The following is a 27594-nucleotide window of genomic DNA, read 5'->3' as shown; positions in this document are numbered from 1 at the left end:
CTGCGTGGTGAGTGTGCGCACCGGTGTCCGCACCTGTGCCGCCTGCCCGGCTCTCCCTGTCTCATTTTCGGGGTCTAGTGCGTCTGTACCCTCTGTCTCTCTGTGCTTGTGTGGCTCCCGTGCTCGTGGGGTCCCTACTGGGGGAAACTGAACCCCTGCGCGTCCCACACGTTGGGCCCGGATTGTCCACTTGGCCAGCCTCCTGCCTGGGCACGGGGCGGGCAGTCGGGGCACTCCGGCCGGGGCCCCCGCTTCCGACACCGAGCAGGCAGCTCCCGCTCGGGGGGACCCGGTTGAGAGGAGGAAGGGCCGACTGCAGACGTTTGGGGGTGCAGTGGCAAGGAGGGAGGGGTGGGCAGGGACGGCCGTGGACGTGGGGTGAGGAGCCCGGGACAGGGCGGTCTCCGAGGAGGAGGGGCACAGGGAGGCGCGCGGGTGGGTGGGGGCGTCCCCACCCGCAGAGCCCCCTCCCCCATCCAGGCTCACAGGAGGGGAGCGAGCCAGCCCTGCCCGCTGACCCCGGGGGCCCGGGGGGGGGGGCGGGGGTGTCCCCGCAGAGCATGGGGGCCCCGCGCGTCCCCGAGCGGACAGTGCTCTTCCAGCGCGAGAGGAGCGGCCTGACGTACCGCGTGCCCGCGCTGCTGCCCGTGCCCCCCGCGCCCACCCTGCTGGCCTTCGCGGAGCAGCGGCTCAGCCCCGACGACGCGCACGCGCACCGGCTGGTGCAGAGACGGGGCACGCTGGCGTGGGGCTCCGTGCGGGTGAGTGGCCGGGCGCGCCCCGCGGGCAGGGCTGGGCCGGGCCGCCGCCGCGCGCGGGTAAACTGAGGTCGCCCCGCCCCCGGCAGTGGGGCGCCGCGCGCGTGCTGGGGACGGCCGCCCTGGAGGAGCACCGGTCCATGAACCCCTGCCCCGTGCACGACGCGCGCACGGCCACCGTCTTCCTCTTCTTCATCGCCGTGCGGGGCCGCACCCCCGAGGCCGCGCAGATCGCCGCGGGCAGGAACGCCGCGCGCCTCTGCTGCGTGACCAGCCGGGACGCGGGGCGCAGCTGGGGCGCCGCCCGGGACCTCACGGAGGAGGCGGTGGGCGGCGCCGAGCAGGGTAGGCGGGGCGGGGTTCGCTCAGGGTGGGGTCCGCTCGGCTGGGTCTGCGCTGGGAGGGGGCCTGCAGAGCTGCGGGGTCTCACCAAGTGAGGGGAGGGGGCTCTGCACTGCGGGGGCGGGGGAAGGGTCCGTCCGCAGGTCACGTGGCTGCCTACTCCCCCACACCGTTTCTTGGGACTGAACCCCCCCCCCGCCCCTCCGAACCCCTCAGTCCCGTGAGTGGGTGTTGGTCACCCCCACCTCCTGGCGGCAGGAACAGGCTCATCTAACCAAGCCCCTCTCGCTCTGAGCGCTGAGGCCCCTCCTTCTTAGCACCCGGACCCCGGGGGGGGCGGTGTCCAGCCCAGGGCCAGGCAGGTGGCCTGACCCTAAAGCTTTTCCTCCACTCCTGCTGCCCCCTCCCCGAGGGCCATGCCACCCACTGCCCCCCGAGGCGACCCCACCTTGGTGTGGCGACACTGGCCCAGGGGCTTGCAGGTGGGAGCTGAGCTGAGGGGATGTGGCTTTGGGACCTGGCCAGGACACACGGAGCTGCTCCGAAGAGCTCTCTGTTCCTGTGGACCCTACCCCATGCGACCCAGGCCCAGGGCCTGACCCCACCCTGAAGGTCCTTGTACCCCTTCTGCCCTTGGCTGCCCCTCTGTCTGGGCAGGACTCACGCTGAGCACTGCAGTGGCTGCCCCCCCAGGCCCAGGGACTAGCTACCTGCTGCCGCCGGGAGAGCCTGGCGGAGCCACCTGCCCGGGCTCCCTGCTCCCGCTGGTGGCGAAGAGAGGCTTGTCCAGCCCTGGGGGATTCGGAGTGGGCGGCAGGAGTGTGGGTGGGGGTGCAGTCCCCCATTTCCTCATGAGCTGTCCCCACATCTGAAGCACTGGCTCCAGATCGTCCCTGACCCCCAGGGCGGTGGCGTCTGGCTTCGGCCAAGGCTGCCTCCCAGCTCGGATGATCAGCAGTCCCTCTTCTGCAGACTGGGCCACATTTGCCGTGGGCCCGGGCCACGGCATCCAGCTGCGCTCAGGCCGCCTGCTGGTGCCTGCCTACACGTACCACGTAGACCGGCGGGAGTGCTTTGGCAAGATCTGCAGGACCAGCCCGCATGCCTTCACCTTCTACAGTGACGACCACGGTCGCACCTGGCGCCACGGAGGCCTGGTGCCCAACCTTCGCTCGGGCGAGTGCCAGCTGGCCGCGGTGGACAGCGGGCAGGCCGGCCACATCCTGTACTGCAACGCCCGGAGCCCCCTGGGGAGCCGCGTGCAGGCGCTCAGTGCGGACGAGGGCACCTCCTTCCTGCCCGGGGAGCTGGTGCCCGCCCTGGCCGAGACCGCCCGGGGCTGCCAGGGCAGCGTCCTTGGCTTCCCTGCCCCACCCTTTAGCAGGCCGAGGAATGGTAGATGGCCAGTGGGTGCCGGGAGCCACTCCTACTCTCCACACCTCTGTCTTGGAGTCCAGGAACCCTCAGAGGAGGGTACTGGAGACACCCAAGGGGCCCAGGGGCCCAGCGGGATGGAGGGATGTAGGGACAGCCCCGAAGAGCCTGGCCTGGGGCCTGGGCTCAGTGGGATCATGGCGGCCTGGACCTCGAAGGTCCCCGGGCCCCCTGCCACCCTGTCTCAGAGCCCCACCTGGCTGCTGTATTCCCACCCGGTGGGGCGCAGGGCTCGGCTCCATATGGGAATCTATCTGAGCCGGTCCCCCCTGGATCCCCACAGCTGGACGGAGCCCTGGGTGATCTATGAGGGGCCCAGCGGCTACTCTGATCTGGCATCCGTCGGGCCAACTGTCAAGGGAGCCCTGACCTTTGCTTGTCTGTTTGAGAGTGGGGCCAGGGTCTCCTACGAGGAGATCTCCTTCTGCATGTTCTCCCTTGGTGAGGTCCTGCAGAACCTGCCGCCGGGCCCCAAGCCACCCGGCCTCGGGGACAAGCGTCTGGAGCGCTGCCGGCCTTCCTGACGGGCTCTCTGGTCCGACCCATTTGTACATACCTCATAGTATGCTTTGAAATAAGAAACAAAAGTGGGCAGACTTCTAGGAGACATAGATCCACAGTTACAGTAGAAAATTGTAGATACAAGTCTCAATGACTGACAGAGTGAGCAGACAAAATCAGGCTGCACACAGAAGCTTTGGCCAACTTGCCCAAGAAGCTTCACTCAGTGGACACACGCACAGCACTGCACAGAACAGAATCTACAGTCTGTTGGAGTACACGTAGGTGTGAAAATTGACATTATATTGGATTATGAAGTCAAGTCTCTAGAAGACTTAAAGGATTGAAAAGTACAGTGAAATTGAGCTGGAAATGAAAACAAAAGGAAACTTAAAATCTTCCTTGTGGGGGCACCTGGGCGGCTCAGTCAGTTCAGCATCCGACTCTTGATTCCGGCTCAGGTCGTGATCTCGGGGTTCCTGGGACCGAGCCCTGTGCTGGGCTCCGCGCTGAGCTTGGAATTCTGTCCCTCCCTCTCCCTCTACTCCTTCCTCGCTTCTCTGTGTCTCTCAAAAAAAAAAAATTTATTTTTTTCCAATCTTGTGTCTGAAAATTGAGAAACACAATTCTGAATTACCCCTGGTTCAAAGAAGATGCTACAGTGAAAATGGAAAAAGACGTTGAAGTTAATTGTGTGAGTGCTGCAGGCGATCTGTGAGTTGAGCTGAGCCAGGTGGGTCCCGTGGGGGCGGGGGTGGCGGGAGGCGCCGTGATGCCAGCACCTTAGAAAGTGGCAGTAAGTGAAGTCCCAGGAAGCAGCAGAACTAGAGGGACAGGAGACTTCAGACACCAGAGGGAATGGCCAGAGCCAGAGCTGGGTTTTTAGAAAGCTAGTAAAACTGATAACCCCCTCGAGGGGCTGGTCATAAAAGACACAAAACACACACATCTAATATCAGGAACGAGATGGGACACACGAGGAGGGCCTACAGATGTTCACAGGTTTCAAGAAGATACTAGGAACCATTTACATGAATGGACAATTCCTGGAAAAATACAACTTATTAAAGACGAAATAGCCTGAAAAATCCTATTAAAGAAGTTAATCTGTAATTTAAAATCTCCGCACACTGGGGCACCTGGGTGGCTCAGTAGGTTGATTGTCTGACTTCGGCTCAGGTCATGATCTCGCGGTTAGTGGGTTCGAGCCCTGCGACGGTTTCTGTGCTGACAGCCCAGAGCCTGGAGCCTGCCTCAGATTCGGTGTCTCCCTCTCTCTCTCTGCCCCTCCCCTGCTCGCACTCTGTCTCTCTCTCAAAAATAAATAAAACATTAAAAAAATAATAAAAAATAAAAAACCATGTGCATTCTAGGAAAACTGCAGGAGTACATGGCTTTCCCCGTGAATTCCGACAAACATTTCAGGATACCTGCTGGTTTATCGGATAGTTTCGCTTTGCAAGAAATTGCCCAGCCTGTTTTCCAAAGTGGCCGCAGCTCGTCTTTGGTGAGGTGTCTGTTTAGAGCCTTCGCCCCTTTTTTAACCGTGCTGTTTGCCTTCTCATTGGGAGTTTTAAGACTTGTTTGCATGCTTTGGCAAGTGAGCATATGGGAAGATGCCCCCATGGGGAAGACCAAGTAAAACAAAGAGCAGGACGCGATTAGCCTATCAGCGCGGCGGGTCCGGTAGGCTGACAGCGCCGCCTGCTGGCGAGGGGTGGAGCAGCAGGAGCGTTCTCCTGCCGCGGGCGGGGCGGCCACGTGGGAAGACAGCGTCACCGTCTCTTACAAAACTGAACAAACTCTTGCCGTAGGATCCAGCAATTGTGTTCCTTGGTATTTATCCAAATGAGTTGAATACCCATGTCTACACAAAAACCTGCACACGGTGTTTATAGCGGCTTTATTCAGAATTGCCAAACCTTGGAAGAAATCAGGATGTCCTTGAGGAGGTGAATGGACAAACTGGTCTATCCAGACAGCGGGAGATTACTCAGCGCCAAAAAGCAACGCGCTATCGAGCCGTGAAAATACATGGAGGAACCTCGAAGGTGCGTCACTAAGTGAAAGAAGCCAGTGTGACAGGGTTACGTACTGTGCGATTCCATATGACATCCTGGAGAAGGCGGACCTTGGAAGACAGTGAAAAGATGGGTGGCTGTCAGAGGTTGTGGGGAGGAGAGGGGTGTGTGTGGGGCACGGAAGGTTCTTGGGGCAGTGAGGGCAGCGAGTGCCATACTATAATGGTAGGTACATGTCACTGTACATCTGTCCAAACCCACAGAGTGCACATCACCACGAGTGAGCCCTGTTGTGAGGTACCAGATCACTGCTGGTTCATCAGTTAGGACAGATGTGCCCCACCAGTGGGGGATGCTAACCTCGGGGACACTGTGTGTGCGGGGGGCATGGGGGTGGCGTACTGAGACTTCCTGCTCAGTTCTGTAAACCTAAAACCGCTTTAAAATATATCTACTAATTCGGGCGCTTGGGTGGCTCAGTCGGTTGAGCATCCGACTTTGGCTCAGGTCGTGAGCTCACAGTTTGTGAGTTCGAACCCTGCGTCGGGCTCTGTGCTGACAGCTCGGAGCCTGGAGCTGCTTCGGAGTCTGTGTCTCCCTCGCTCTCTGCCCCTCCCCCGCATGTGCTCTGTCTCTGTCTCTGTCTCTCCCAAGAATAAATAAACATTAAAAAAAATATGTCTACTAATTAAAAAAAAAGTATAGCCATAAACACTCTGACAGTAAGAAAAGAGAAAGAAGAAAGTGCCTGACAATGGTTGTATAATCTTGAGAGCATCCAAGTGGCCAGTGGACTCGTGACAATGTCATCAGCCTCACTGTGAGCCGGTCAGCTCAGGAGCCTCAGACATGGGCCCCCATAATTGGGTGGGGCCACCGGACCGGAGCCAGAGGGTCCAGGGCCCCCAGGGGGCTGCGGTTGAGCAGCAGTTGAGGGGTTCCAGCGATTGGAGTCAACATCATGCTGGCCATGCCGCCTTGATTGCCCTCAGGAAGACACCTCCCCACCCCATCCCGAATTCTCCAGAATCTCAGGAGCTGCACCAGGTGCAAAGATGCCCCTGTCCACGCGGGATTGGTTACCACGCACTGGGACTGGGACCCTGGAGTGAGGGCCGCCAGCCCCTCCTTCCCGATCCCCTGGGCAGGTTGCCTTTGGGGTCTGTACTCTTCTCCCGCCAGGAGACCTTTGTCAGGGCCCCCACCTTGGATTTCTGGGTGTGGCACAGACTCCTGTCCTCCTGTCCCACACGACCTTGCATTTCTATCTGGAGGAGGCCAGCCCTTGCCCCCAGCTCTGCAGACCAGGAAAGGTGAGCACAGGTAGTGGGAGAGGCCGTCCTCCTGGCCAGAGGGGCTACAAGTGTGGGGCTCTGGTGGCCCCGGGCTTTCGGGGTGGCCACATGCCTTCCGCCCTGGGTGCCCTGTGCCAGGGTCTCAGGCCTCATCTGAAGAGCCCAGCCCCCACCGGTCCTCCTGAGGCCAGCCTCCAGGAGATGAGCAAGGTTGGCAGAGAGGGAACTGCTGGGGGGGGGGGGGGCGCGTGGGTGGGGATGGGCAAGTTGCCCCAGCCAGGGCCGTTGACACACGGGACTGGGGCAGAGCAGGGCACGGAAAAAATGAGTGGAGGCGGGCTGCAGGGGCCGTGTTCCGGGAAGGCGAGCATCAAAGTGCTGACTGTGCCTGCGCTCTCTCACTTCTTGTCTGAGCCGTGGCGCTGCCGCCAGTGGGTGGCCCGGCCGGTGGCTTGGTGAGGCCACCGCTTCCTTCCCTCTCTGCTGCGTGCTCCTCTGTCTTCTTTTTTCTCCCCCTCCTTCTTCTTTTTTTAGAATACGAACTTATCTCTTTTAAAACGTACTCAAAATATGTTAATTTTAATTGGTATTTTCGTGCTCAAAGTGCTCCCTTGTCTTTGAGTAGAGCCCCCCAGCTCAGTTCCTTGTTTTGGGGGGCAGTGAGTTGCCCCTGGGGTTCCCCCCACTCCTGCTGCCTGCCTGGGGCACGCGTGGTCCTGGCGGCTGGCTCACCCCCGGGAGGAGTTCTACAGGCGGGGCTTAGGGGTCAAAGGGCACATTTTCTCTAACCACTGGCTGGTGCCTAGTCCTCCTGTCCGGCCTTGTCGCCCCCAGCCGCTCCAGGGCTGTCTCTCCACGTCCTCGCCAGCACCGTGTTGTCACGCGGTCAGAGTTTTGCCCGCGGGTGATTTGTAAGTCGTAATCTGCGATTTTCTTATTATGAGTAAAATTGAACATCCTTTGGTTGTTTAAGGGATCTGAGTATACGTAGATGGAACACACGCGCGCGTGTGTGGTTACGTGCGTGTCCGCGTGCATGCGTGTGCACGTATGTGTGCGCGTGGGCGTGTGAGTTGGTGGTGCCGCCTCGTCATATCTTCTGCTCACTTTTCCATCGTACCTTCCATCGGCCTTGCTCTTTCCGTATTTTAGGTCTTTACATAACTGGAGTCTTAACCTTTTGTGTAATAATATTGCAAATACTTTCCCCTGGTTTGCTTCTGACTTTCCTTTTGCCACATTAAAGTGTTTCCCCCAATTTGTAGAGTTGAATGTGTCAATCTCTCTAATGGTGCTGTGGTTTCGAGCCAGTGTGGGGAGGCTTTCCTGCTCCAGCGTGAAGGACCTCACCCGTCTTCCTCTGCGTCTGCTCGGGTTTCCGTCTTACCCTTGTATTTGGGATTTGTGCAAGTTCCTGGCACACGAACGGAGTCCACCTGATGCTTTTCGAATAGCTGCTCACGCCCTCTGTTGCAGAATGTCCTTTCCCAGTGTCCCGCCTCTCGTGTGTGAGCACCACCGTTTCGAGCCGGAGGTCTGATACAGCTGCTCTCCTTCTCTTGGTTTCCTAGGTTTCTTCTTCTTGTTTGCTTCTCCATACGAGCTTTTCAGTCGCAGTGGGTTTTCACTGGGATGGTCACACCTACCAGTCAACCTGGGGGGGGGGTGGTGTCTCGATGGCACCGCGTGTCCCCACCTGGAGGGCCCACACCTGCAGCCAAGCTGTCTTCCTGCGGGTCGGCGCATTTCTTGTTAAATTTACGCCTCGGGCATAACTTTAGATTCTCTATCACTCTCTCTTCCAGGGGGCGGCTGTTTGAATGTATGAAAGCCATTTATTTCTGGGGGTTAATTTTGTGTGTGCCACCTGACTCCATTTTCTTATTGCCCTATTCGTGTTTCCGCAGAAGCTACTGGGTTTTCCAGGCATGCAAGCCTGTGCCCTCCGCAGCCTTTCCCGGCAGTGTTTGTTCCCTCATGTGTGACCTTGCCTGATGTCCTCGCCTTGTCCCGGACTTGGTGATTCTAGCTCCTGCCCGCCCAGGACAGGACCCCAGCGTGGCGGGCACAGGGTGTGAGCCCTGAGGGCTGGGTGGGGGGCAGCTGTGTTCCTGGCCCCTGAGGGTCTGGACGAGGCTCACGGGGAAGGACAGGATTGGGGGGTGTTCGTCACTGCAGTCAGGGACAAGAACTGAAGGCCCCTGATGGTGGTGCTGTGTCTTCTTCCCGGAGGACGGAACAGACCTCCCCTCTGCATCTGAGAAGGGCCGTGTGTCTCCAGTGGGGCTGCACCCACTCGCTCACAGCCTGGCCTGACCCCAGCCCAGGGCACTGACACTGCCTGGGAGGGACGGTCAGGTGCAGGGGGCCTGCGGGGAGGGCTGGAGCAGGACAGATACCGACGCAGCCTCTTGGCTGAGGTGGTCTGGGGACAGACTTCTTGAGGGGGCCGTGGTGCATGATGGGGGGGACGGAGATGAGGGGCCTCGGGGCTCCGTGTGTTCCTGGGACAGAGAAGGCGCCGGCCAGGTGGGTGAGGGCCAGGCCCGAGGAGGGCTGGCTGCGTCCTCTATTTGAGGCAGAACCCCCCGCCCCCTGACCCACTGCCGCCCCAACAAGGCCAGGAGAGAACCTAGGCTTTTCTTAGAGTTTTCGTCAGTATTTAATTATAATATAATAGAACAGGGTGAGGGGCTCTGAGGTGTGTGTGGAACCTAAGACAGCCCCTGACGCCTGGGTACCACTGCCCCCCCGCCGTGACAGTGGGCCCGGGGGGTGCCGGGCGGAGGCCCCCATAAATAGCACCATGCATGGGCACCGAGGGGAGGGCGACTCCCCAGCTGGGGCCCGTTCCCCTTGTTGCCCCCCTGCCCCCAGGCTGTTTGGTGGGCTGGGCTGTGCATGAGGGTGGCCCACGGACGGCCTGCCCTTCCCCACACCAGGAGCTCTTTTCCAGGCCTGGAGGGGCACGAGGTCCCGGGCCCCATGCGTGTGCCCCTCCACCCGTGTGCTGCATCTCTTGGCCGTGGGGGCACTTCACCGGCACAGTCCCCAACCAGGGACCCTGTGCGCCCATGTCCTGGAGCTCCCCTGGGAGGCATTGGTGGGTCAGGGAGAGCCGCAGCGCCAGACCATCCCCCACAGGGAGGCGTGTGTGGAGGTGCAGAGCAGCAGATCTGGGGAGCGATGGGCCGGCTCAGGCCCCGAGTCCCCTCCCCACCGCCACACGGCCACACGGGACGGGGACACCGCCTACCCCCGGGTCGCGTGAGCGGCGAGAGGAGAGCCAAGCTGGCAGTCCCCACAGCCTCCCCACGGCACGCTCCTCCGGGGAAGGGTCCGCCCGGGCTCCTGGCGGAGGCTCCGAAGGACGCAGGCCAGCCGAGCAAGCCGGTCAGAGGGGCCAAGGGCAGGGTCCGTCCTCGGGCCTCAGAGGCAGGGGCCCCGGGGAGCCCGGCCTGCTGGGGAAGACGATCGTGGCATACTCGGTCTGCTCGGGGGCGCAGGGGGCGGGGGGCTCGGGCGTCTTCTCTCGCCACTGAAAATCCAGCTCTCCGTAGTCCACGGTGAACACGGGTGCCGCAGAGGGGCCCTCCTTCTGTAGGGAGAGGGCTGGCGTGGGCGGTCGCGCGGCAGACACGCGGACGCGCGCCGGCGCACGTGCAGACGCCAAGCCGGAGCGAAGCCGGGCAGGGCCCGCGCTCCGTGACCCTTCCTGGGGCCCGGTGTCCCCGCGCTCAGACTCCCTGGCGGGTTCCCAGCCCCGCTGAGCCCCGCAGCGGGCCCGGCCCTCCCCCAGCACGGCGCGGGCTCTGGCGCCAGGGCGCCAAGGGAAGGGAACTCACCAGAGGCTCGTCCTCGCTCCCGCAGGCACAGGCACCTGTGAAGAAGCGTCCGGAGTGAGCCCAGGAGACCCGGCGGTCCTCGGGGTGGGGGTTGTGGCAGGGGTCCCTGCCCCCGGGGGCTTGGGAGGGCACCACGCCTTCCACCCGAGGTGGCCGAGTGTCCTCTCCACTCCCCCCCCCCCCCCAGCGGTCTGGCTGACCCCGCCCCCCACGTGGTGACCCTGAGTCCCTGCTTGTCAACCAAAAGTCCGACTTGGACCGCGGGTTATCCGGGTTGGCGACCACCTAGGACCCCCGGCTTGGGTCCTGCCGCGGTCGCCTACTATCTCGGGCTGCAAACCCTGGCCGAGAGAGGAGCCCACCAGACCCACCCACCATCCCCGGGCTGGTGCAGCACACGGTGGCGGGGGGCGGGGGGCGGGTGGTGGGTGGTCACAGTGAATCAGTGTAGCAAGTCTCTCTCCAACTGATGCCACACAGAACTGCCACGTGTCCACCAGTGGCCAGCACACAGAGCACATAGCACATTCTCGAAAATATCAGGAGGAAAATCGTTGGAGAAATGAACTCCCACTGGAGACTGGCTGAGGTTGAGTACTGCTTCCCCGGGGAGACTGGCTGCCCTCCCAGACCCCAGCCGTCCTCCCTCCTGACGCCATCTGCCCTCCCTGACCCCAGCTGCCCTCCCTCCTGACCCCAGCCTCCCTCCCTGACCCCAGCCGCCCTCCCTCCTGACGCCATCTGCCCTCCCTGACCCCAGCTGCCCTCCCTCCTGACCCTAGCCTCCCTCCCTGACCCCAACCGCCCTCCCTCCTGACACCATCTGCCCTCCCTGACCCCAGCTGCCCTCCCTCCTGACCCTAGTCTCCCTCCCTGACCCCAGCTGCCCTCCCTGACCCCATCTGCCCACCCTGACCCCAGCCGTCCTCCCCGACCCCAGCTGCCCTCCCTCCTGACCCCAGCCGCCCTCCCTGACCCCAGCTACCCTCCCTGACCCCAGCTACCCTCCCTGACCGCAGCTACCCTCCCTGACCCCAGCCGCCCTCCCTCCTGACACCATCTGCCCTCCCTGACCCCAGATGCCCTCCCTCCTGACCCCAGCCTCTCTCCCTGACCCCAGCTGCCCTCCCTGACTCCATCTGCCCTCCCTGACCCCAGCCGTCCTCCCTGACCCCACTGTCCTCCCTGACCCCAGCTGCCCTCTCTGACCCCAGCCGCTCTCCCTCCTGACCTCAGCCGTCCTCTCTGACCCCAGCCGCGCTCCCTCCTGACCCCAGCCTCCCCCCCTGACCCCAGCCATCCTCCCTGACCCCTGCCGCTCTCTTTCCTGACCCCAGCTTCCTTCCCTGACCCTAGCTGCCCTCCCTGACCCCAGCCGCCTTCCCTGACCCCATTTGCCCTCCCTGACCCCATCTGCCCTCCTTGACCCCAGCTGCCCTCCCTGACCCCAGCCACCTTCCATGACCCCAGCTGCCCTCCCTGACCCCAGCCATCCTCCTTCTTGACCCCAGCCGTCCTCCCTGACCCCACTGTCCTCCCTAACCCCAGCCGCCTTCCCTGACCTCAGCTGCCCTCCCTGACCCGCTCAGCGGGGAGATCGTGGAAGTCTTGTCCAGGACCCTGTGGAACCTCCTATTCTCTGGCCACATGTCCCCCCGGGTGCCTGTCCCAGGAGACCATGACCTGGAGCCTGGGGAAGAGCTGACCCCTGGCTGGGTCCCCTCTCAGTGGCACCAGGAGAATCAACTTCGGCACCTCCCTCCAGCCCCAGGGACATGCACCCATCATCAGAGTGACCAATCGTCCTCGTGACGCCGGGAGGCCAGGGTAGGTGCACCTGGGGGCGAGGTGGTTGTGGTCAACAGCAGAGCCCAGCGGCTGTTAGAATGACTTTCACTGTGCCCTGTGGGCTGAGGTGTGGCCTGAGGTTTGGGGCTGGCCTCGGTGCAGTCAGAGTAGGTGGCTCAGCCTGTTGGGGGGCTTCTCCTCACTTTGGCAGCTGCCTACCCCCCCCCCTCCTTAAAACAGGTGTTAGGGACAGGGGGCCCCGGAACCTGGGAGGCCTGCTCCAGGCCCAGCCCCTCCTTGAGCGGTCCTCGCTGCGAGGGCGCTGGGGGGAGGCGGGGGGGGGAGGGGGAGGGTTGGGATCCCTGGCGGGTGAGGCTGTGGGTTGTGCCTTGGGCTCTGTCTGCGGGGAACGGCAGTAGGGTTTGGCACGACGTTACCTCGAGTGGCCCTGGGGAAGGCCGCAGCCAGCACCCAGGTCAGCAGCAGCAACAGCAGGACACCCACCAGCACGCTTGTGACGCCCACGACCAGCCCCTGACCCTGGCCCGTGAGTCTGGGTGGGGGGCTGGGACTCTCCGTGGGGGGCTCCAGGACTCTCTCTGGAGGGGCAGAAGGACAGAGACTCACTAAGGGGAGCCAGAGAGGGGACACGGGGGGGGGACCCAGGGAGGGGACTCAGGAAGGGGGGACACGGGGGGGACCCAGGGGGGGGACCCAGAGGGTACACGGGGAGGGTACCCAGGGAGGGTACCCAGGGAGGGGGGGACCCAGGGAGGGGACATGGGGGGGACATGGGGGGGACCCAGGGAGGGGACTCAGGAAGGTGGGACCCAGGGAGGGGACATGGGGGGGACATGGGGGGGACCCAGGGAGGGGACCGAGAGAGGGTACACGGGGGAGGTACCCAGGGAGGGGACCCAGGGAGGGGACCCAAAGAGGGGGGACCCAGAGAGGGTACACGGGGGGCGTACCCAGGGAGGGGACCCAGGGAGGGGGGACCCAGGGAGGGGACATGGGGGGACATGGGGGGACCCAGGGAGGGGACTCAGGAAGGGGGACCCAGGGAGGGGACCCAGGGAGGGAGGACCCAGGGAGGGGACCCAGAGAGGGTACATGGGGGGACCCAGGGAGGAGACATGGCGGGAGACACCGGGGGGGACCCAGGGAGGGGACCCAGGGAGGGAGGACCCAGGGAGGGGACCCAGGGAGGGGGGACCCAGGGAGAGGGGACCCAGGGAGGGGACCCGGAGAGGGTACACGGGGGAGGTACCCAGGGAGGGGACCCAGGGAGGGGGGACCCAGAGAGGGTACACGGGGGGACCCAGGGAGGAGACATGGGGGGGACACTGGGAGGAGACATGGGGGGACACTGGGGGGGACCCAGGAGGGGACATGGGGGGACCCAGGGAGGAGACATTGGGGGGACACCGGGGGAGACCCAGGGAGGGGACTCAGGAAGCGGGGACCCAGGGAGGGGACCCAGGGAGGGGGGACCCAGGGAGGGGGGATCCAGGGAGGGTACATGGGGGGACCCAGGGAGGAGACATGGGGGACACTGGGGGGGACCCAGGAGGGGACATGGGGGGACCCAGGGAGGAGACATTGGGGGGACACCGGGGGAGACCCAGGGAGGGGACTCAGGAAGGGGGGACCTAGGGAGGGGACCCAGGGAGGGGGGACCCAGGGAGGGAGGACCCAGGGAGGGGACCCAGGGAGGGGGGACCCAGGGAGGGGACCCAGCATCCTCCCCTGCCCTCTCCGAGTCCTGAGGGGCCTGGCTTGTAGCTCTGCACCGACCAGCCTCTCCCAGGCGGCACCTCCGTTGAGCTTCCAAGCTTTCCCTACCCTGACGAGTGCCACCTGCCGCCCCCGCTGAGGCCTCGCCTTCCCTTAAGGGGCAGCGGGTGTGGGGGTGCTTCAGTCACCCCGTGGGTCGGAAGTGCAGCCTGGGCGGTCCCTGCCGCGCCCCCTGCCCCGGCCGCCCGGCCGTGCACCTTTCACAGTGAGCTCCGCTCGTGGGCTCTCGTAGATCTGCGTGTTGGGGGGCAGGTAGATGGCCCCGCAGAGGTAGATGCCGCTGTCGTTGAGCTGGGCGGCGAGGATGGTCGTGTGGAAGTCCTGCCCGCTGGGCAGCCGCGTGACGCGGAAGCGCCTGTCCTTGCCGGGCTCGGTGTGGTTCTCCTGGAAGGCGGCCAGCTTGTCCGTCTGGTTGCGGGGACTCACGCGATACCAGTTGAGCACGAAGCTCTCGGGTACGTCGGGCAGGTGGCAGACGAAGGTGGCGTTCTCCCCCTCGAGCACCGTGAGCTGGGCCGGGGAGAAGGTGAGGGGGCTCCAGGGCCTGTAGGGGGAGTCTGAGGCGTGGGGAGAGGACCGGCTGGTGAGGAAGGAGGCACGCGGGCAGCCCCCCCAGACCCTCCTGCTCTCCCCACCTTCGCACGCCCCAGCCCGCACCGGAGCCCCCGCTGCGGAGCCCCTGGCGGCTCCTCCCGGCCCGCTCTAGCGGCCGAGGCGCTCTCCCCGGGCAGCTCTGTGGTGGGACTTCTGTCCTTTGAGCCCACCGAGACCCGAAGCCCCAGGTCCCCCCGTTTCTCCCTGGACCGTGGTGGTTAGGCCGTCACCCCTCCCTTGCTGACTCCGGGGCCTGACCCCCCACGTTCCTGGCTCCACTGTCCTGGGCCGCTGGCGCATCGGGGGCCTGGCCGGGTCCCGTGTATACTGAGGGTGGAGGGGTGGGTGTCCGAGAGGCTGGGAGGGGCCGGTGGGGGCCTCCTACCGAAAGCCCAGCCCCCAGGAGGCTCAGGGTCCAGCCTTTGGCCCGTCTCAGGACAAGCTCAGAGCTGGGTGGGGTCAGCGCGGGTCCCTCCGTGTCTTCCGCCACGACCCTGGGGACGGGAGCTCGGAGGCCAGCCGGGCCGTCGCCCCCTGATATGGACAGAAATGGAGGCCCCTGACGGTCCTGGGCCCCGGCCCGCTCTCCACAAAACGAGGCCTCGCAAGAACACCCGACGGCCAGGGCTCTGGCCCAGGGATGCCGCCACGCCGGGCACGCTCAGGCCCGCGCGCACACATGCACTCGTGCTCCCACACGTCCACAAGCGCCCGCGTGAGTGTACACGCCCTCGCGTGCTCACCGCGGCCGGGGAGAGGCCCCTCCATCGAGGCCCAGGCACCGCGCCAGCGGCACCCATACGGGGTCAAGGCGACACGGGGACGGGTCACAGGCTCCCAGGGTTCCAGAGACAGAGTCACGGCCAAACCCACACGTGCTGGGGCCCCCCTTCCCTGTGGTCGGCTCACACGGGGAGGCTGCGCCACGACCCGAGTTACACACGGGGAAACCAAGGCTCGGAGGGAGGAGGCGGCTGGCCATGGGCTGCTAAGCTGGGACCCAGCTCTGGCCCTGCCGCCCCCTGCCCCGGCCCCCGGCCCCTGCAGCCCCCGGCCCCTCCCGGCCCCTGCCGCGCTGCTCCCCTGGGAGCATCCAGACCCGAGACGTGGCCCAGTGGGGTCGTTTCCTGGCTCTCCCAGCACGTCCCCCACCCCTCGGCTCCCCAAATGCTCAGGGACCGGGGACGTCAGTCCCCAGGCGAGGCCGTGTGGCTGCCCCTCTGAGCTTTTCTTGCCTGGCGAGGCCTCCACCCCAGCAACAGCGTGTGCTGGGCGAGGTTCCTCACACACGGGGCCACAGCCCTTCAGCTGGAGTCCCTCTGCCTCTGGGGACAGGGTGCCTGAGGCCGGTCACGGTGTCCTGCTGGCCGAGTGACCGTGGCCCCGGGGAAGAAGGGGCTGGTGCCAGGGCCCAGAGAGCCCCGTCGGGGCGCGGGTAACAAGAGCTCTTCCTGTACGTCCCCACTGGGCACCTCACGTGGGGCGAGATCACAGAGGTGGTGAGAGCAGGGTGGGCCCTGACACTCCCGCAGCATCCTTGTGCGTTGCTGGCCCTGCTCGGGGGAGCGTGCGGGGGCCCCCCACCCCCTTTTACACTGGGAGCCCCGAGGCTTAGAGAGGCTGGCCCAACCAGTCTGGACCTTCTACTTCTGGCCTCCCTGGTGTCTCCCTTGGCCACTGATGGAGGGACAGGGCTGTCACGTGGCCATGAAGGTGGGCACCCCCTGGGTGTCAGGGCCAGGAGGCCGCCCAGCCTGGGGTCCCCTGGCCCCCGTGGGAGGGGGGTGGCTGTCCGTGCATCTCTGTGGCCCCGCAGAGGGCCCATCCCACTGGCCAGGAGGAGGCCAGAAGGCCTGGAGGGGGCCAGGCCGGGACTGGGGGGGGGTGGCTGGTGCAGGTGGGAGGTCCACTGCCTTGTGGAACCGGCCATCTGCTCACGGACCCCAGCCCGGCTTTCCCGGGGGTGACACAGCACCAGGGGTGCCCACAGTAAGCCCGTCTCCTATTGTAACCGTGCGTCCCAGGCGCACACGACCAGCACGGGACAGCAGGACCGCTGACCCTGGCGGCACCGACAGCCGTCTTTACGCATCTGTCCGAGAAGCGCGCGTCCACTCACGGAACTCATCGAGGGAGGAACAGTGCCAGCAGGGCGAAGTCTGGCACCGAGCCCATGTGATCCGTGGGGCCCGCCCAGCCTCGTGCCTCTGGGCTCCCTCTGGTCCACGTGGTGCGTGGGCTGCCCACTCCCGCAAGCCCCCCACCCCCCACAAGGGCCCCTCGAGGACTCTGGTTCAGACCCTCGCTGCCCCGCATCTGACATGAATTTGCAACCATTTGGGTCACTTCTGTTCGTCGGCTCCTTGTGGGCCTCCCAGGGAGTCTGAACTTGGTGAGGAGGGGACTCTGGGCTGTCCGGAGCCCCGTCCACCCTGGCCCAGCCTCTCTGCCTAGGCGTCTACACGGCAGCCTCCCGGTCCTGCCCAGGTCCCACTTCCTCTGGGCGCCATACGGCCTCGCCGCTTCTCCTCAGACTCCTTCCCAGGACACACTCCCACGGCCGGGCCCGTTCCCTTCCCACCCGCTCGTGTCCTCACAGCACGCTCAGGGGCAGGGGCCGGATACAGCGGCAGCTTATGCCTGGCCCGAGACAGGTCGAGGGGGTAGTGTTCCTGTGGGGAAGGCGGGAGGGGGCAGGCCTGTCGCAGGCTCCAGAGCAGCTCTGACCAGGGAGCACCCACCTCCCTCAAGTCACAGGGTGTGTGACCGTCGAGGGCGCTGGTTGTTTGGCCGGGGTGCAGGGCCGTGGGGGGGATCCCAGCCGGGTGCTCAGGGGCCTGTCCGGATGGAGAAAGATGGGCTCCCTGGAATAGCAGCCTGGGAGCACCAGGGGGGGAGTGGGCCAGAGGGAGCACGGGGCTGAGACCTCATTGGGGAGATAGAGGGGCTAGGTGGGCCCTCGGCTCTCTGCTCTCCGGGAGCAGGAGCGACAGCCAGATGGGGCCTGGGAGTCAACCCAAACTCCTTCCCAGAGAAGGGTTGATAGTGGAACTCGCTTCTGAGGACAGAGGATAGGAGTCCACTTTGTCCCTACGGTACCAACATCTGTGAGTCTTATATTGTTTGGGCTTAAACACTGAAATGTTGTCTATTTATATTTGATAATGAGATGTTTGGGGAATGGGCTCAGGAGAGAACACTGTACCCGCCTGGCAGGGTGAGGACCCCAAGACCTCATGGTGGGGCCCAGTGTCGCGGGACAGGCTGTGTGTCAGGCTCCCACAGAGAGCAGTGTGGCCCACGGGCCATGCGTTTCACCCCCAGCTGGCGCTGGATTTAGGCAAACCCTGTCTGTGGAGTCAGAAGGGTCACGCAATAGGCTGTCGGGGCTCCAGCCACCCCCACGGGTCTCTTACTCATCGGGACGGAAACAGGGTGCCTTGGCCTCCTTGCCCTGGGGTCCCCGAAGGGCCCCAGCACGCCTGTGATCACCCACAAACAGGTGTCAGACACACCCGGGGGTGCGTGCCTGCACCCCTGGCTTGGACCCTTTCTGCCGTCAGCAAAAGTGAGAACAAACACATGGGGCCTCGTCCAAGTAAAAAGCGTTTGCACAGCAAAGAAAACCATCAACACAGTGGAAAGGCCACCTACGGGATGGGAGAAAGTGTTTGCAAATCACACATCTGATAATATCCAAAAGACGTAAAAACTCATGTGAATCGCTAGCAAAACGCCCAAACAATCCAATTAAAAATGGGCAGAGGACCTGAACAGACACTTTTCCAAAGAAGACACACAGAGGGCCACAGACACACGGAAAGATAGTCCACATCTCTCATCGTCGGGGAGATACAAATCCAAACCACGGTGAGACGCCTCCCCCCACACTGGTCAGAGTGGCTGACGTTAACGACCCAAGAAACAGGTGCTGGCGAGGACGTGGAGAAAGGGCAACCTCGTACACTGCTGGTGGGATTGCAAACTGGTGCAGCCGCTCTGGAGAACAGTGTGGAGGCTCCTCAAGAAACCAACAACAGAACTACCCTACGACCCGGCAATTCCTCTTCTGATACTTATCCGCAGAGAACAGAAAGACTAATTTGAAAAGATATGCGCAGCTCTATGTTTACAGCAGCATTGTACCAACAGCCAAAGTATGGAAGCAGCCGACAGACGATGGATAAGGCAGGTGTGCTGTGTACACGACGGAATGTTGCTCAGTGATTAAAAAAAAAAAAAAAAAAGAACGAAACCCCGCTATTTGTGACCACATGGACGGAGCTGGAGAGCATTGCGCTAAGTGAAATAAGTCAGTCGGAGAAAGACAAACACCGTAGGATCTCATTTCCACGTGGAATCTAAAAACGAAAAGCAAACTAAAACACGACCTGAGCTCACGGACGTAGGGGACAGATTGGTGGCTATCGAGATGGGGAGGGAGGTGCTGGCAAGTTGGGGGGGTGTCAAAGCGCATAAACTTGCAGTTACGAAATGCAAGAGTCACGGCGCGGGGATGTGCAGCACGGTGACGGGGACGACAGTCAGTGCCGTGTTGCGCATTTGGAAGCGCTACGGAGCGGACTGAAAGTTCTCACTACAGGAGACGCGTTTTGTGACTGTGTGTGGTGACAGATGTTGGTGGCCTTACCAGGGTCGTCGTTTTACCGTATATACACATCGCGAATCATTTCATTGTGCACCTGAAATTAGTACGTTGTGGTCAATCGTACCTCAGTAAAAATATTCCTAATTCTGTATTCCCGATCCTAAGGCTTTCCATATCCAAAATAAAATTGAGATTTGATTTAAAAAAACAAACACCACACGCACACACAGAGAAGGGCAGGGCTGGCGGTGGCAGAGAGAGCTGGGGCCCCCAGTTGGAAGGAGCCGAAGACAGAGACATCTGAGTGAAGCAGGGAGTCCTCGGCTGGGCTCCCTTCAGGGCCGGATAACCCAGCCTGGGGGGCCCTGGGGTGCAGGAGCATCCGGGCTGTGGGTCAAGGCTACCGTCCCGGGAGGAAGCCTCTGGAGTGTTAGCAGAGAAGTCTGACATCTCAGAAAGCGCCGTGGGCTGAGCTGTGACCCCCGGTGCGTGTGTTGAAGTCCTCATCCTCAGCACTGCAGAACGTGACCTTATTTGGAAATAGGGTCATTGTACGTGTAATTAATTAAGATAAGCTGGAGCTTGTGGGTCCCTCATCCGACATGACTGGTGTCCTTGTAAGAAGGGGGAAATTTGGACGCAAACATACGAGAGCTCCGTGTGAAGCTGGAGCGGGGATGGGGTGATGTACCCACAAGCTAAGAAACCCCAAGGACTGCCAGCAAACGGCAGAAGCCGGGGGAGCCTGGAACGGATGCCCCCTCCGCTTCGGAGGGGGCCAGCCCGGCCCACACCTGCTCTCGGACCCGCAGCCCCCAGGGGTCGGTATTTCGTTATGGCTCACCCGGCAAATTAACACAGAAGCAAATGTGCCAGGGTTGCGAGCTGGCCACTCTGGGGAGGGGGTCCGCTGCCTGCTTTTGTGACTTTGCTGTAGGTTTCAGGCATTTCTCAAAATTATAAAGCAGAAAAGATACATAAGCGAAATCTGGCTTCAAAGGACATCATCACGTGTTGTGCCGGACGGTTTTCATTAACGATCTGATTCCATTCTCAGCATAAGGCAATCATCCCTGTCCCCAGCGGCAGGTGCCTCGTCAGCGATGCTGAACTCAAGCCTGCCTGTTTCAAAGCCTGTACATACCCTTACCACTGTTGTTCGCTAGCATAGGGCTCAGCCAACTCTTGGGTTTGGGATATTTCATAAAATGCAAAACAAAAAACGTGTACATGAGGAGCTGTGGGGGACACCCATGGGAACGACCAAAATAATAAATACAGAGAATAAATCAGGAAGGGAAAGAGATGACATGGAACCAGATGTCCCACAGCCAGCAGTGCTGGAGGCCGATGGAAGAGCCGGAGGACCACCCGGCCTGTGATGTCGGCAGCGTGAGCGCTCAGTGCTGAGGTGGGGAAATGGAGGCACGCCCAGCCACGTTCTTATCTTCCCCTGCTTTGGGAAGGGGTCCTGGTGGGTAGCCGGCCACCAGGGCTGAGTCATGGCCTGACTATGCTGGGATGACATCCGCCCCTCGGCCCCTGTTCCCCGGGCTCCCACGCAAGGACCCCCATGGGGCACCTTTTGGCCACAGGCCCTTGGACAACCGACCTCTGTTCTGAGTTCCCTCCCTTGAACCTGAGGGCCAGGCCAGCCTGAGGAGGAAATGCAGGATGGCTGCTGCCTGGAGGCCCCCTGGAGGGGCATCAACACTCCGGACGGACGGGGCAGCCCCAGGGTCGGGAGGGAGGGAGCTCAGGGGCCGTCACACCTCTGAGCCCAGCGAGGTCCAGAGAAAAGACTCTGGGCCCCTCCCAGGGATCCACCTTCCCTGGAGGACAAGGGCAGCCGGGCCCCTCTCCCCGACCAGCAGACTCTGACCGGGGGCCCCCAGGGCCTGCCTGACAGACACCCCCCGAAAGGGGGCTAGGGGCCAGGGCCTCCTTGCCAGATCCTGCCGCAGATGCCCCCCCCGCCAGCCGTGCCCACCCCTGCACACCCAAGAGTCTTGTCTAGAGGCCCCAGGCCCATGGCAGGTGGGCTGGAGAGGTGAGAAGTCTTCACCTGAATGGCCGCACCTCGGATATAATTAGAGAAGACAGTCCTCCCCCTGGGAGGCTGGTCCCATCCCCAGGAGAACATTAGCATCTGGGCTGAGGACCCATCATCCCTCAGAGAGCGTCCGGCCTGTCCCACGGGACTCTGAGGAGGAGCTGGGAGGTTCCTGCCTGCTTATCGGCGAGGATTGGACTGGACACCAGGTGAGGTGGGCAGGCAGGAAACTGAGCCCAGAGAGGCCCCTTCCCCTGCCCAAAGCCACACAGCGCCCTGCCAGGGGCAGAGCTGGGCCTCCGGGCCCTGGCCCCCCACCCCCCCAGCCCCCTCCTCACCTGCCAGGGGGCATGGGCGGGAAGTCTTCCCCCTGACCACATACCTAAGAGCCATCCTGGCCACCAGCCCAGCTGCAGCACGGCCCAGACAAGAGGCCAGGGCGCCCGTGGGGTCCCCATGCCTGGAGCGGCAGCCGCTGCCTCCGTAATCTCTTCCTCCACGGCTCTGGTAGAGTGTCAGCGGAAAGGAAACTGTCCCGTGTTAGGACGAGACCCGCCCCAGCCCCAGCCCTGCCCCCTCTTCCTCCTCCTCCACGTGGGTGGAGATTGGAGGGGAGCCTGAGAGAGAGAAGGGTACAGAGGGAGACAGAGAGACAGAGATGGGGGTGGGGGGGTGGGAGAGGGAGATGGGGGGAGAGATAGAAGATAGAAGTGAGAGGGTAGAGACGCAGGAGCCACAGAGACCCAGAAATGGAGGGAGAGAGAGAGGCCGAAGGAGGAGGGAAGGCCAGCCGCCGCTCCCCCACCGTGGGGTCTGTCCAGCAGCAGTTTTTGTCCCTTTATTTGTTGTTGCTTCTTCGCCCTTCCGCTGAGGCTGGTGAGGCTGCAGGGCCCTGTGTCCTCCCCCCTCCTGCCCTTGGGAGGGCAAGTCGTCTGGGCTCAGGCACCCCCCCCCCACCCCTCGTCTACAATGAAGGGTGGCGTCAGCCCACCTTGCCTGCGCTTGAGGGGTGGAATCCACATACCCTGCCACTGCTGAGGGGGGCAGGGGGCAGGGGGCAGGGGGGAAGGACAGGGGGCAGGGGTAGGGGGGAAGGGGCTGGGGCAGGGACAGGGAGAAGGGGGCAGGGGGCAGGGGAAGAGGGCAGGGAGCAAGGGGAGGGGGGAGGGGCAGGGCAGGGACAGGGAGCAGAGGGCAGGGAAGAGGGCGGGGGCAAGGGGAGGGGGGAGGGGCCGGGCAGGACAGGGAGCAGGGGGCAGGGGCAGGGAACAAGGGCAGGGGTCGGGGGCAAGGGGAGGGGGTAGGAGCAGGGCAGGGGGCAGGGAGCAGGGGGCAAGAGGGAGGGGAGGGGTGGGGGCAAGGGGCAGGGGTAGGGGGTAGGGGGCAGGGGACAGGGGCAGAGGGCAAGGGGCAGAGGGCAGAGGCAGGGGTAAGGGGCAGGGGCAGGGGGTAGGGGCCAGGGGGTAGGGGGCAGGAGCAGGGGTGGGGGTTAGGGGCAGGGTGCAGGGACAGGGGGCAGGAGGTAGGGGCAGGGGCAGAGGGCAGGGGGCAGGCTCAGGGGGCAGGGGCAGGGGCAGAGGGGAGGGGGCTCTTCCACGACCAAGGGCTCACCCCACCCCCGGGCTGCAAGGCCACCGCTCTGGGGCAGCTGAGGGTCTGTACGAGCCCACGTGAGACCCCTCTCCTCCAGTCCTGTGTCGGGGACTGGGGTCTCCCTGGCCCTGGGGTGGCCTTGGTTTGCCCGGCCCTGGGGCTGCTGGCCCTGGGGCCGCTGGCCCAGCTTCAGGGGCCGCAGGCCAGGCGGGGTCCCGCGTCCTTCCGCAGTGGCCCCCGGCTCTTCCTCCACGCAGTGTCCCGAGGACACCCAGTCCTGGAGGCTCAACCTGTCACGCAGCCCCCCTTGCCCGGCCCCCCAGCACGTGGTCCTGGGGTCCCCAGGGACGCTGGGGTCTGGAGGCGGCTGCCGGTTTCCTGGCCCGTGCTCTTGTGTCCGACGGTGACGAGCGGGAGCGGAAACGGCTGACACGGGTGGCTGGGCGCGTGGGTCTCACAGCCTGAGCGACAAGGCAGAGCCCGCCTGACAGCTGGCGGGCCGCCCGGCTCCACTCGGCTCGGCGGCGAAGGGAAGACATTAAAGAGAACTGAAGCTGTGGAAAAAGAGCATCAAAGACGCGTCTGCAGGCGAGGGCGAGCAGAGGAAGCTTCGGTGCTGAGCAAAGGGCCACTCCCAGAGCCGGGGCGCGGGCCGCGGGGGCGGCGTGGTGGGCGGGAGCCCTGCCGGCCAGGCTGGGCACAGGGCCTGTGGCTCACCCGAAGCTGCCGGATGGCTCACGGGCTGGCCTGGGGGACAGCCCCCGTGGACACCCCTCGTGGACAGCTGTCTCCCGCACACCTGCCTCGTGGCCTCCCCTCAGATGGCAGGCGCTTGGCCTGGGGCTGGGGAGGCGGGTCAGGTCAGGTTAAGGACGGCCTGGTGCCCGGCAAGGCTCAGACCTGTGGGCACCTGCCTCGAGGCTCCGCGCTGGGGGGCACGATGCCCTGTGGGGCTCGGGGCTGGAGGGCCTGCCGGGAGGGGCGGTGTGGGGGGTGTGCTCTGGGGGAAGATGTCGCCGGGCCCCCCGGGGGCCCCTGCACCCCAGCCACACTGCTGTGATTCCACGGGCAGGAGCTTGGATGCGCATCTAGAGTGGGCCCCCGGAGAACCTAAGGGTGTGTGGTGCCCCTCCTTGCCCAGCGCCCTCTGTCCCCCCTCTATCACTTCCTCTCTCCTCCCTCCTCGGCTCCTATCCCCCCTTCCCACTGATGTCCGCTGGGGCGGTGGGCTGCGTGCAGGGGCCCACTGGAGAGGTTGAGAGGGGCACTCGGACCCTGGGGGCCCTGGGTTGGCAGGGGTTATATGGAGGCAGAGGGGGGCACAGAGACCGTGAAGGCTGGGGAGGCGGGGGCGGAGGACAGGGCCCAGGGGAGCCTTCCACCCCACCCTGGGGTGGGCAGGACCAGCAGGTGACCGGATCAGAGCCGGTGGAGGAGGCTGGGACAGATGGGGGAGGGGGCAGGAGCCCCAGGGACTATTGGGGCGCCGTACCCCCAAGGGGAGCTCCCTACCACCTGTTGGCATGCTCTCCCCCAAACTCGTGCTGTCTCCCCCAAACACAGTGTCCCCTCACACACTGTCCCCGCCACACTAACTGTCCCCTCACACACGGTGTCCTTGTCAGTATCCCCATCATAGTTTCCCCAACACACACAGTGTCCCCATCATACACACTGTCCCTGTCACACACACTGTCCCCGTCACACACAGTGTCCCCGTCACACACTGTGTGTGTGCCCTTCCCCCACCATCTTTCATTGGGGACAGGAGGGAAGGGGAAGGTCAGGGTCTTCATCTGTCTTCATCTCCATCTGTCCCCTTCTGGTGGCCCCTGCTAGCCGGCCCTCTCCTCCCCGCCGTGTCCTGGCTTCACCCCTTCAGGTTCGGGAGGTCCCAGCCAGGGTCGCCTGCTCCCTGCCCCCACCTCCGGACCCTCTCCAGTAGGCAGCCATCGGGGATGCCCCCCCGACCCCAGGGTCAGGGGTCTCTCGCGAAGAGCGTGTTGTGTGCGGTCCCTGGGAGATCGTAGGCTCTCTCGCCGGCCTCGTACCCTGGCCAGGCTCTCTTGAGGGCGACATTCTGTCCAAGGACCGCGTGCGTGGCATGGTTAGTGCCTCACGGGGTCGCCCGTGGGACGGCCTGAGCGTCCTGCACTTGGAGAGCTGTGGGGGAGCCTGGCGTGTGGCCTGCCGGGCTGGGCCCCATGGGGCAGGACCCTGGCCGCGTTCCCGCACGTGTGCGCGTCTGCAGCGGGCTCCTCACTGTGCTGGCGGCCGTTCTCTGCGGAGGCCTGTGGTCTATGCCGGGAGACTGTCAGGGCTGCGCGTGCTGGGCGCCGTGTGCCCGTGTCCCTGTGTCCGACCTGCTCCGCGTGCACTGTTTGCTTCCGGCAGGACCAAGGGGAGAAGGCTCGGGAGGCCCCGGGCTGTTAGCGAGGGGGGTGCCCCCTCCCCCCCCAGGTGCTCTGATCCCAGGCGGTCTGGTCCTGCGGGGTGCCCCCCTCCCCCCCAGGCGGTCTGGTCCCAGGGGGTCTGGTCCTGCAGGGTGCCCCCCTCCCCCCCAGGCGGTCTGGTCCCAGGTGGTCTGGTCCTGCGGGGTTCCCCCCTCCCCCCCCAGGCGCTCTGGTCCCAGGGGGTCTGGTCCTGTGGAGTGCCCCCCTCCCCCCCGGGTGGTCTGGTCCTGCGGTGTGTCCCCCCCTTCCCAGGAGGTCTGGTCCCCAGGTGGTCTGGTCCTGTGGGGTGCCCCCTTCCCCCCCAGGTGGTCTGGATCTGCGGGGTGCCCCCTCCCCCCCAGGTGGTCTGGATCTGTGGTGTGTCCCCCTCTCCCCAGGAGGTCTGGTCCCCAGGTGGTCTGGTCCTGTGGGGTGCCCCCCTCCCCCCGAGGCGGTCTGGTCCTGCGGGGTGCCCCCCTCCCCCACCAGGCGCTCTGGTCCCAGGGGGTCTGGTCCTGTGGGGTGCCCCCTCCCTGCGAGGAGAGGAGTCCTGGTTTCCAAGGTGCCCAGCGGTGACGCCAGGGTGTGCAGGCGGGCTGGCGGATGGGCGGGTGGGGGGAGCCGGAACAGGAGCCAGCGCGATGGAAAGTGGGGGAGAGGGGATCCCCCCGCGCTTTCCCGAGCCAGCAGCCGAGTCACAGGGAGGTTTCCATTTATGGTAAAACACAGGAAGAAGGATCATCCCGAAACCGCCTCTGAGGGAGGCTGGGGTGATGTCACCCAGCCTGGACGCAGGCGGTGGTGGCCCTGGGAGGCAGCAGCAGATTCACAGCGATTTCTGAGGTTGGAACAGGAAATGGTTAATAGTGTTTGCAAATAAAAACTTTCTGTTCTATCCTGTTTTTGAAGCATTTCCCAGAAGTTAAAAAAGAACACCTAATTTATCTGCCCAATTTAAGAACCAAATTTTAAAAATGTGAACAAAATACTACACCATTTACTGAGCACAAGAATGAAGGGAGTCGGGTGTTTGTGAGGGTAGGAGGGTCACAGGAGATTTCCAGGTCCCCTCACTTTCTAAACTTTCTAGAATGCTGTTCGTTGTTTAAATGTGGACTTTTATCTTAAATTTCCGAATGCGCTTGTGTGTGTGTGTGCGTACGTGCTCCCGTGTGTGTGTGTGCCGTGTGTTCACAGGCGTGTGTGAGACACGGTTCACGTGAACGCGTCCCTGACCTCTGATGGTGGACGCCACTCGGGCTCCTTGCTGGCCACCGGCATGTGGACGTGGACGAGGGAGGGGCCCTGTCCCGCCCTGCACGCACCTGCTCATTTTGATGGAGAAACGAAACCTAACTGTCTACTGGTTTGAGGAAATCGCACTGTCAAACCAACTGTTCGCCAGTTTTTTATTTTTTCTTTTGCAAAATCACCACATGGCCGATTGGTTATGGCAGACACACTCACGGCAAATATGTCTGTGGCCAATGTGCCAGCCACACATGCACAGCCTCATGGGTCCCCAGGCCCCTGGTCTGTCCCTTCTTTGTCCAGGGTGGTCTCTGCTCCTTGCAGGGCAAGCCCCCCTCCCACCGAGGCTTGGAGGACGTGACTGGCCCCCGCCTGGCAGCAGCCGGGGGGACGCCAGGGCAAGGAACCTGGGGGCACTGGGAAGAGCCTGTAGGAGCAGATGCCGCTGCCTGCCTGCGGCCCAGGATGCCCGCCCCGCCCGCCTGCTGGGGGCTGGGGTCTGCGCGGGCAGCGTGTCCCTGGAGGTGTACAACTTCTGCTGGTGTTTGGAGGAGGGCAGGGGTGAACCCAGCATGATCATTGCCACTCGATTTTCTCTCCTGGCCTGTCTGTCTCTCAACTTTTCTCCCTCCAGGCACACGAGGTGGGGTCCTGCCGACAGAGCAAACCAGCCAGCCCGCCAGCTGGCCTCCAGCTTAGACTCCTTTGCTGTGCTGTCCTGCCCCAAAGCTGGTACTTCTCTGGTCCAGCCTCGCAGTGAGTGGCTTTGGGGGAACCTGCCCAGGCCACGCCCAGGCCAAGAGGGGGACAGATGCTCTGAGCTCTGAGATCCACTCCCTCGGGGCTGCCCAGGGGTGAGGCCCTGCCTTCCAGCCACCTTCTCGGAAGGCTGAACTCAAGATGAGTGCCAGGCAGGCAAGAGAGAGTCCGTCGGGGAGAGGAGAGCGCCGTCTCTGTCAGGTGGGTGCAGTAGCCTTGAAATGGTGCCCCGTCACCCCTGGACTCTCCCATTCTGGAGCCCTCCGAGCCTTGGGGGTGGGGCTGGTCACAGAATGGTGGGCGCAGGTCAGAGGATGGGGCAGGCGCAGAGGGAGTTGCGATCAAGCCTCCAGAGCCTGTCCTCGGAGGGACCTGCATCCACGCGGGCGACGGCCGACCGGGTTCAGGGTACGGCACACCCCTCCGGAGTCGGCCATGTGCACACTCAGTCTCCTCCATCATCCTCTGCTAAAGAAGGGGGGGATGTTTATGGCCAACTGGCTTGTTAGTTGGCCGTGAGTA

The 27594-nt window shown here is 63.7% G+C and overlaps 2 protein-coding genes across 2 annotated transcripts; one reads left to right on the top strand and one right to left on the bottom strand.

The window, feature by feature from the left end:
* Nucleotides 1-560: 560 nt before the first annotated feature.
* NEU4 (neuraminidase 4) lies at nt 561-3058 on the top strand. The gene is made up of 3 exons (XM_047082478.1): nt 561-761; nt 848-1103; nt 2073-3058. Exons 1-3 carry the CDS (start codon nt 561-563, stop codon nt 3056-3058), a joined length of 1443 nt encoding a protein of 480 aa, XP_046938434.1.
* A 5946-nt stretch (nt 3059-9004) lies between these two features.
* On the bottom strand, nt 9005-21599 carry PDCD1 (programmed cell death 1). Its single transcript, XM_047085652.1, has 5 exons — nt 21420-21599; nt 13979-14338; nt 12422-12583; nt 10197-10231; nt 9005-9949 (listed from the first exon to the last, which is right to left on the bottom strand). The coding sequence occupies exons 1-5, from the start codon at nt 21493-21495 to the stop codon at nt 9746-9748; spliced, it is 837 nt and encodes a 278-aa protein (XP_046941608.1). The 5' UTR covers nt 21496-21599; the 3' UTR covers nt 9005-9745.
* Between the last annotated feature and the right edge of the window lie 5995 nt (nt 21600-27594).

Source organism: Lynx rufus, unplaced genomic scaffold (assembly GCF_022079265.1).
Source record: "Lynx rufus isolate CCGP_SWC_20201006 ecotype Redwood Valley unplaced genomic scaffold, mLynRuf1.p SCAF_2, whole genome shotgun sequence".
Lineage (NCBI taxonomy): Eukaryota > Metazoa > Chordata > Mammalia > Carnivora > Felidae > Lynx > Lynx rufus.
The sequence above is the reverse complement of the archived record's forward strand: the minus strand, read 5'-3'. Positions and strand labels throughout refer to the sequence as shown.

Bases quoted from the DNA above. Each gene is read 5' to 3' on its own strand.
- NEU4 (XM_047082478.1), top strand. From the start codon at position 561: ATGGGGGCCCCGCGCGTCCCCGAGCGGACAGTGCTCTTCCAGCGCGAG. The intron at 762-847 runs GTGAGTGGCCGG...CGCCCCCGGCAG, and splicing joins TGGCGTGGGGCTCCGTGCGG to TGGGGCGCCGCGCGCGTGCT. The intron at 1,104-2,072 runs GTAGGCGGGGCG...CCTCTTCTGCAG, and splicing joins GGTGGGCGGCGCCGAGCAGG to ACTGGGCCACATTTGCCGTG.
- PDCD1 (XM_047085652.1), bottom strand. From the start codon at position 21,495: ATGGGGACCCCACGGGCGCCCTGGCCTCTTGTCTGGGCCGTGCTGCAG. The intron at 12,584-13,978 runs GTGCACGGCCGG...CTGCCCCTCCAG, and splicing joins AGCGGAGCTCACTGTGAAAG to AGAGAGTCCTGGAGCCCCCC. The intron at 10,232-12,421 runs GTAACGTCGTGC...GCTTCTTCACAG, and splicing joins CTTCCCCAGGGCCACTCGAG to GTGCCTGTGCCTGCGGGAGC.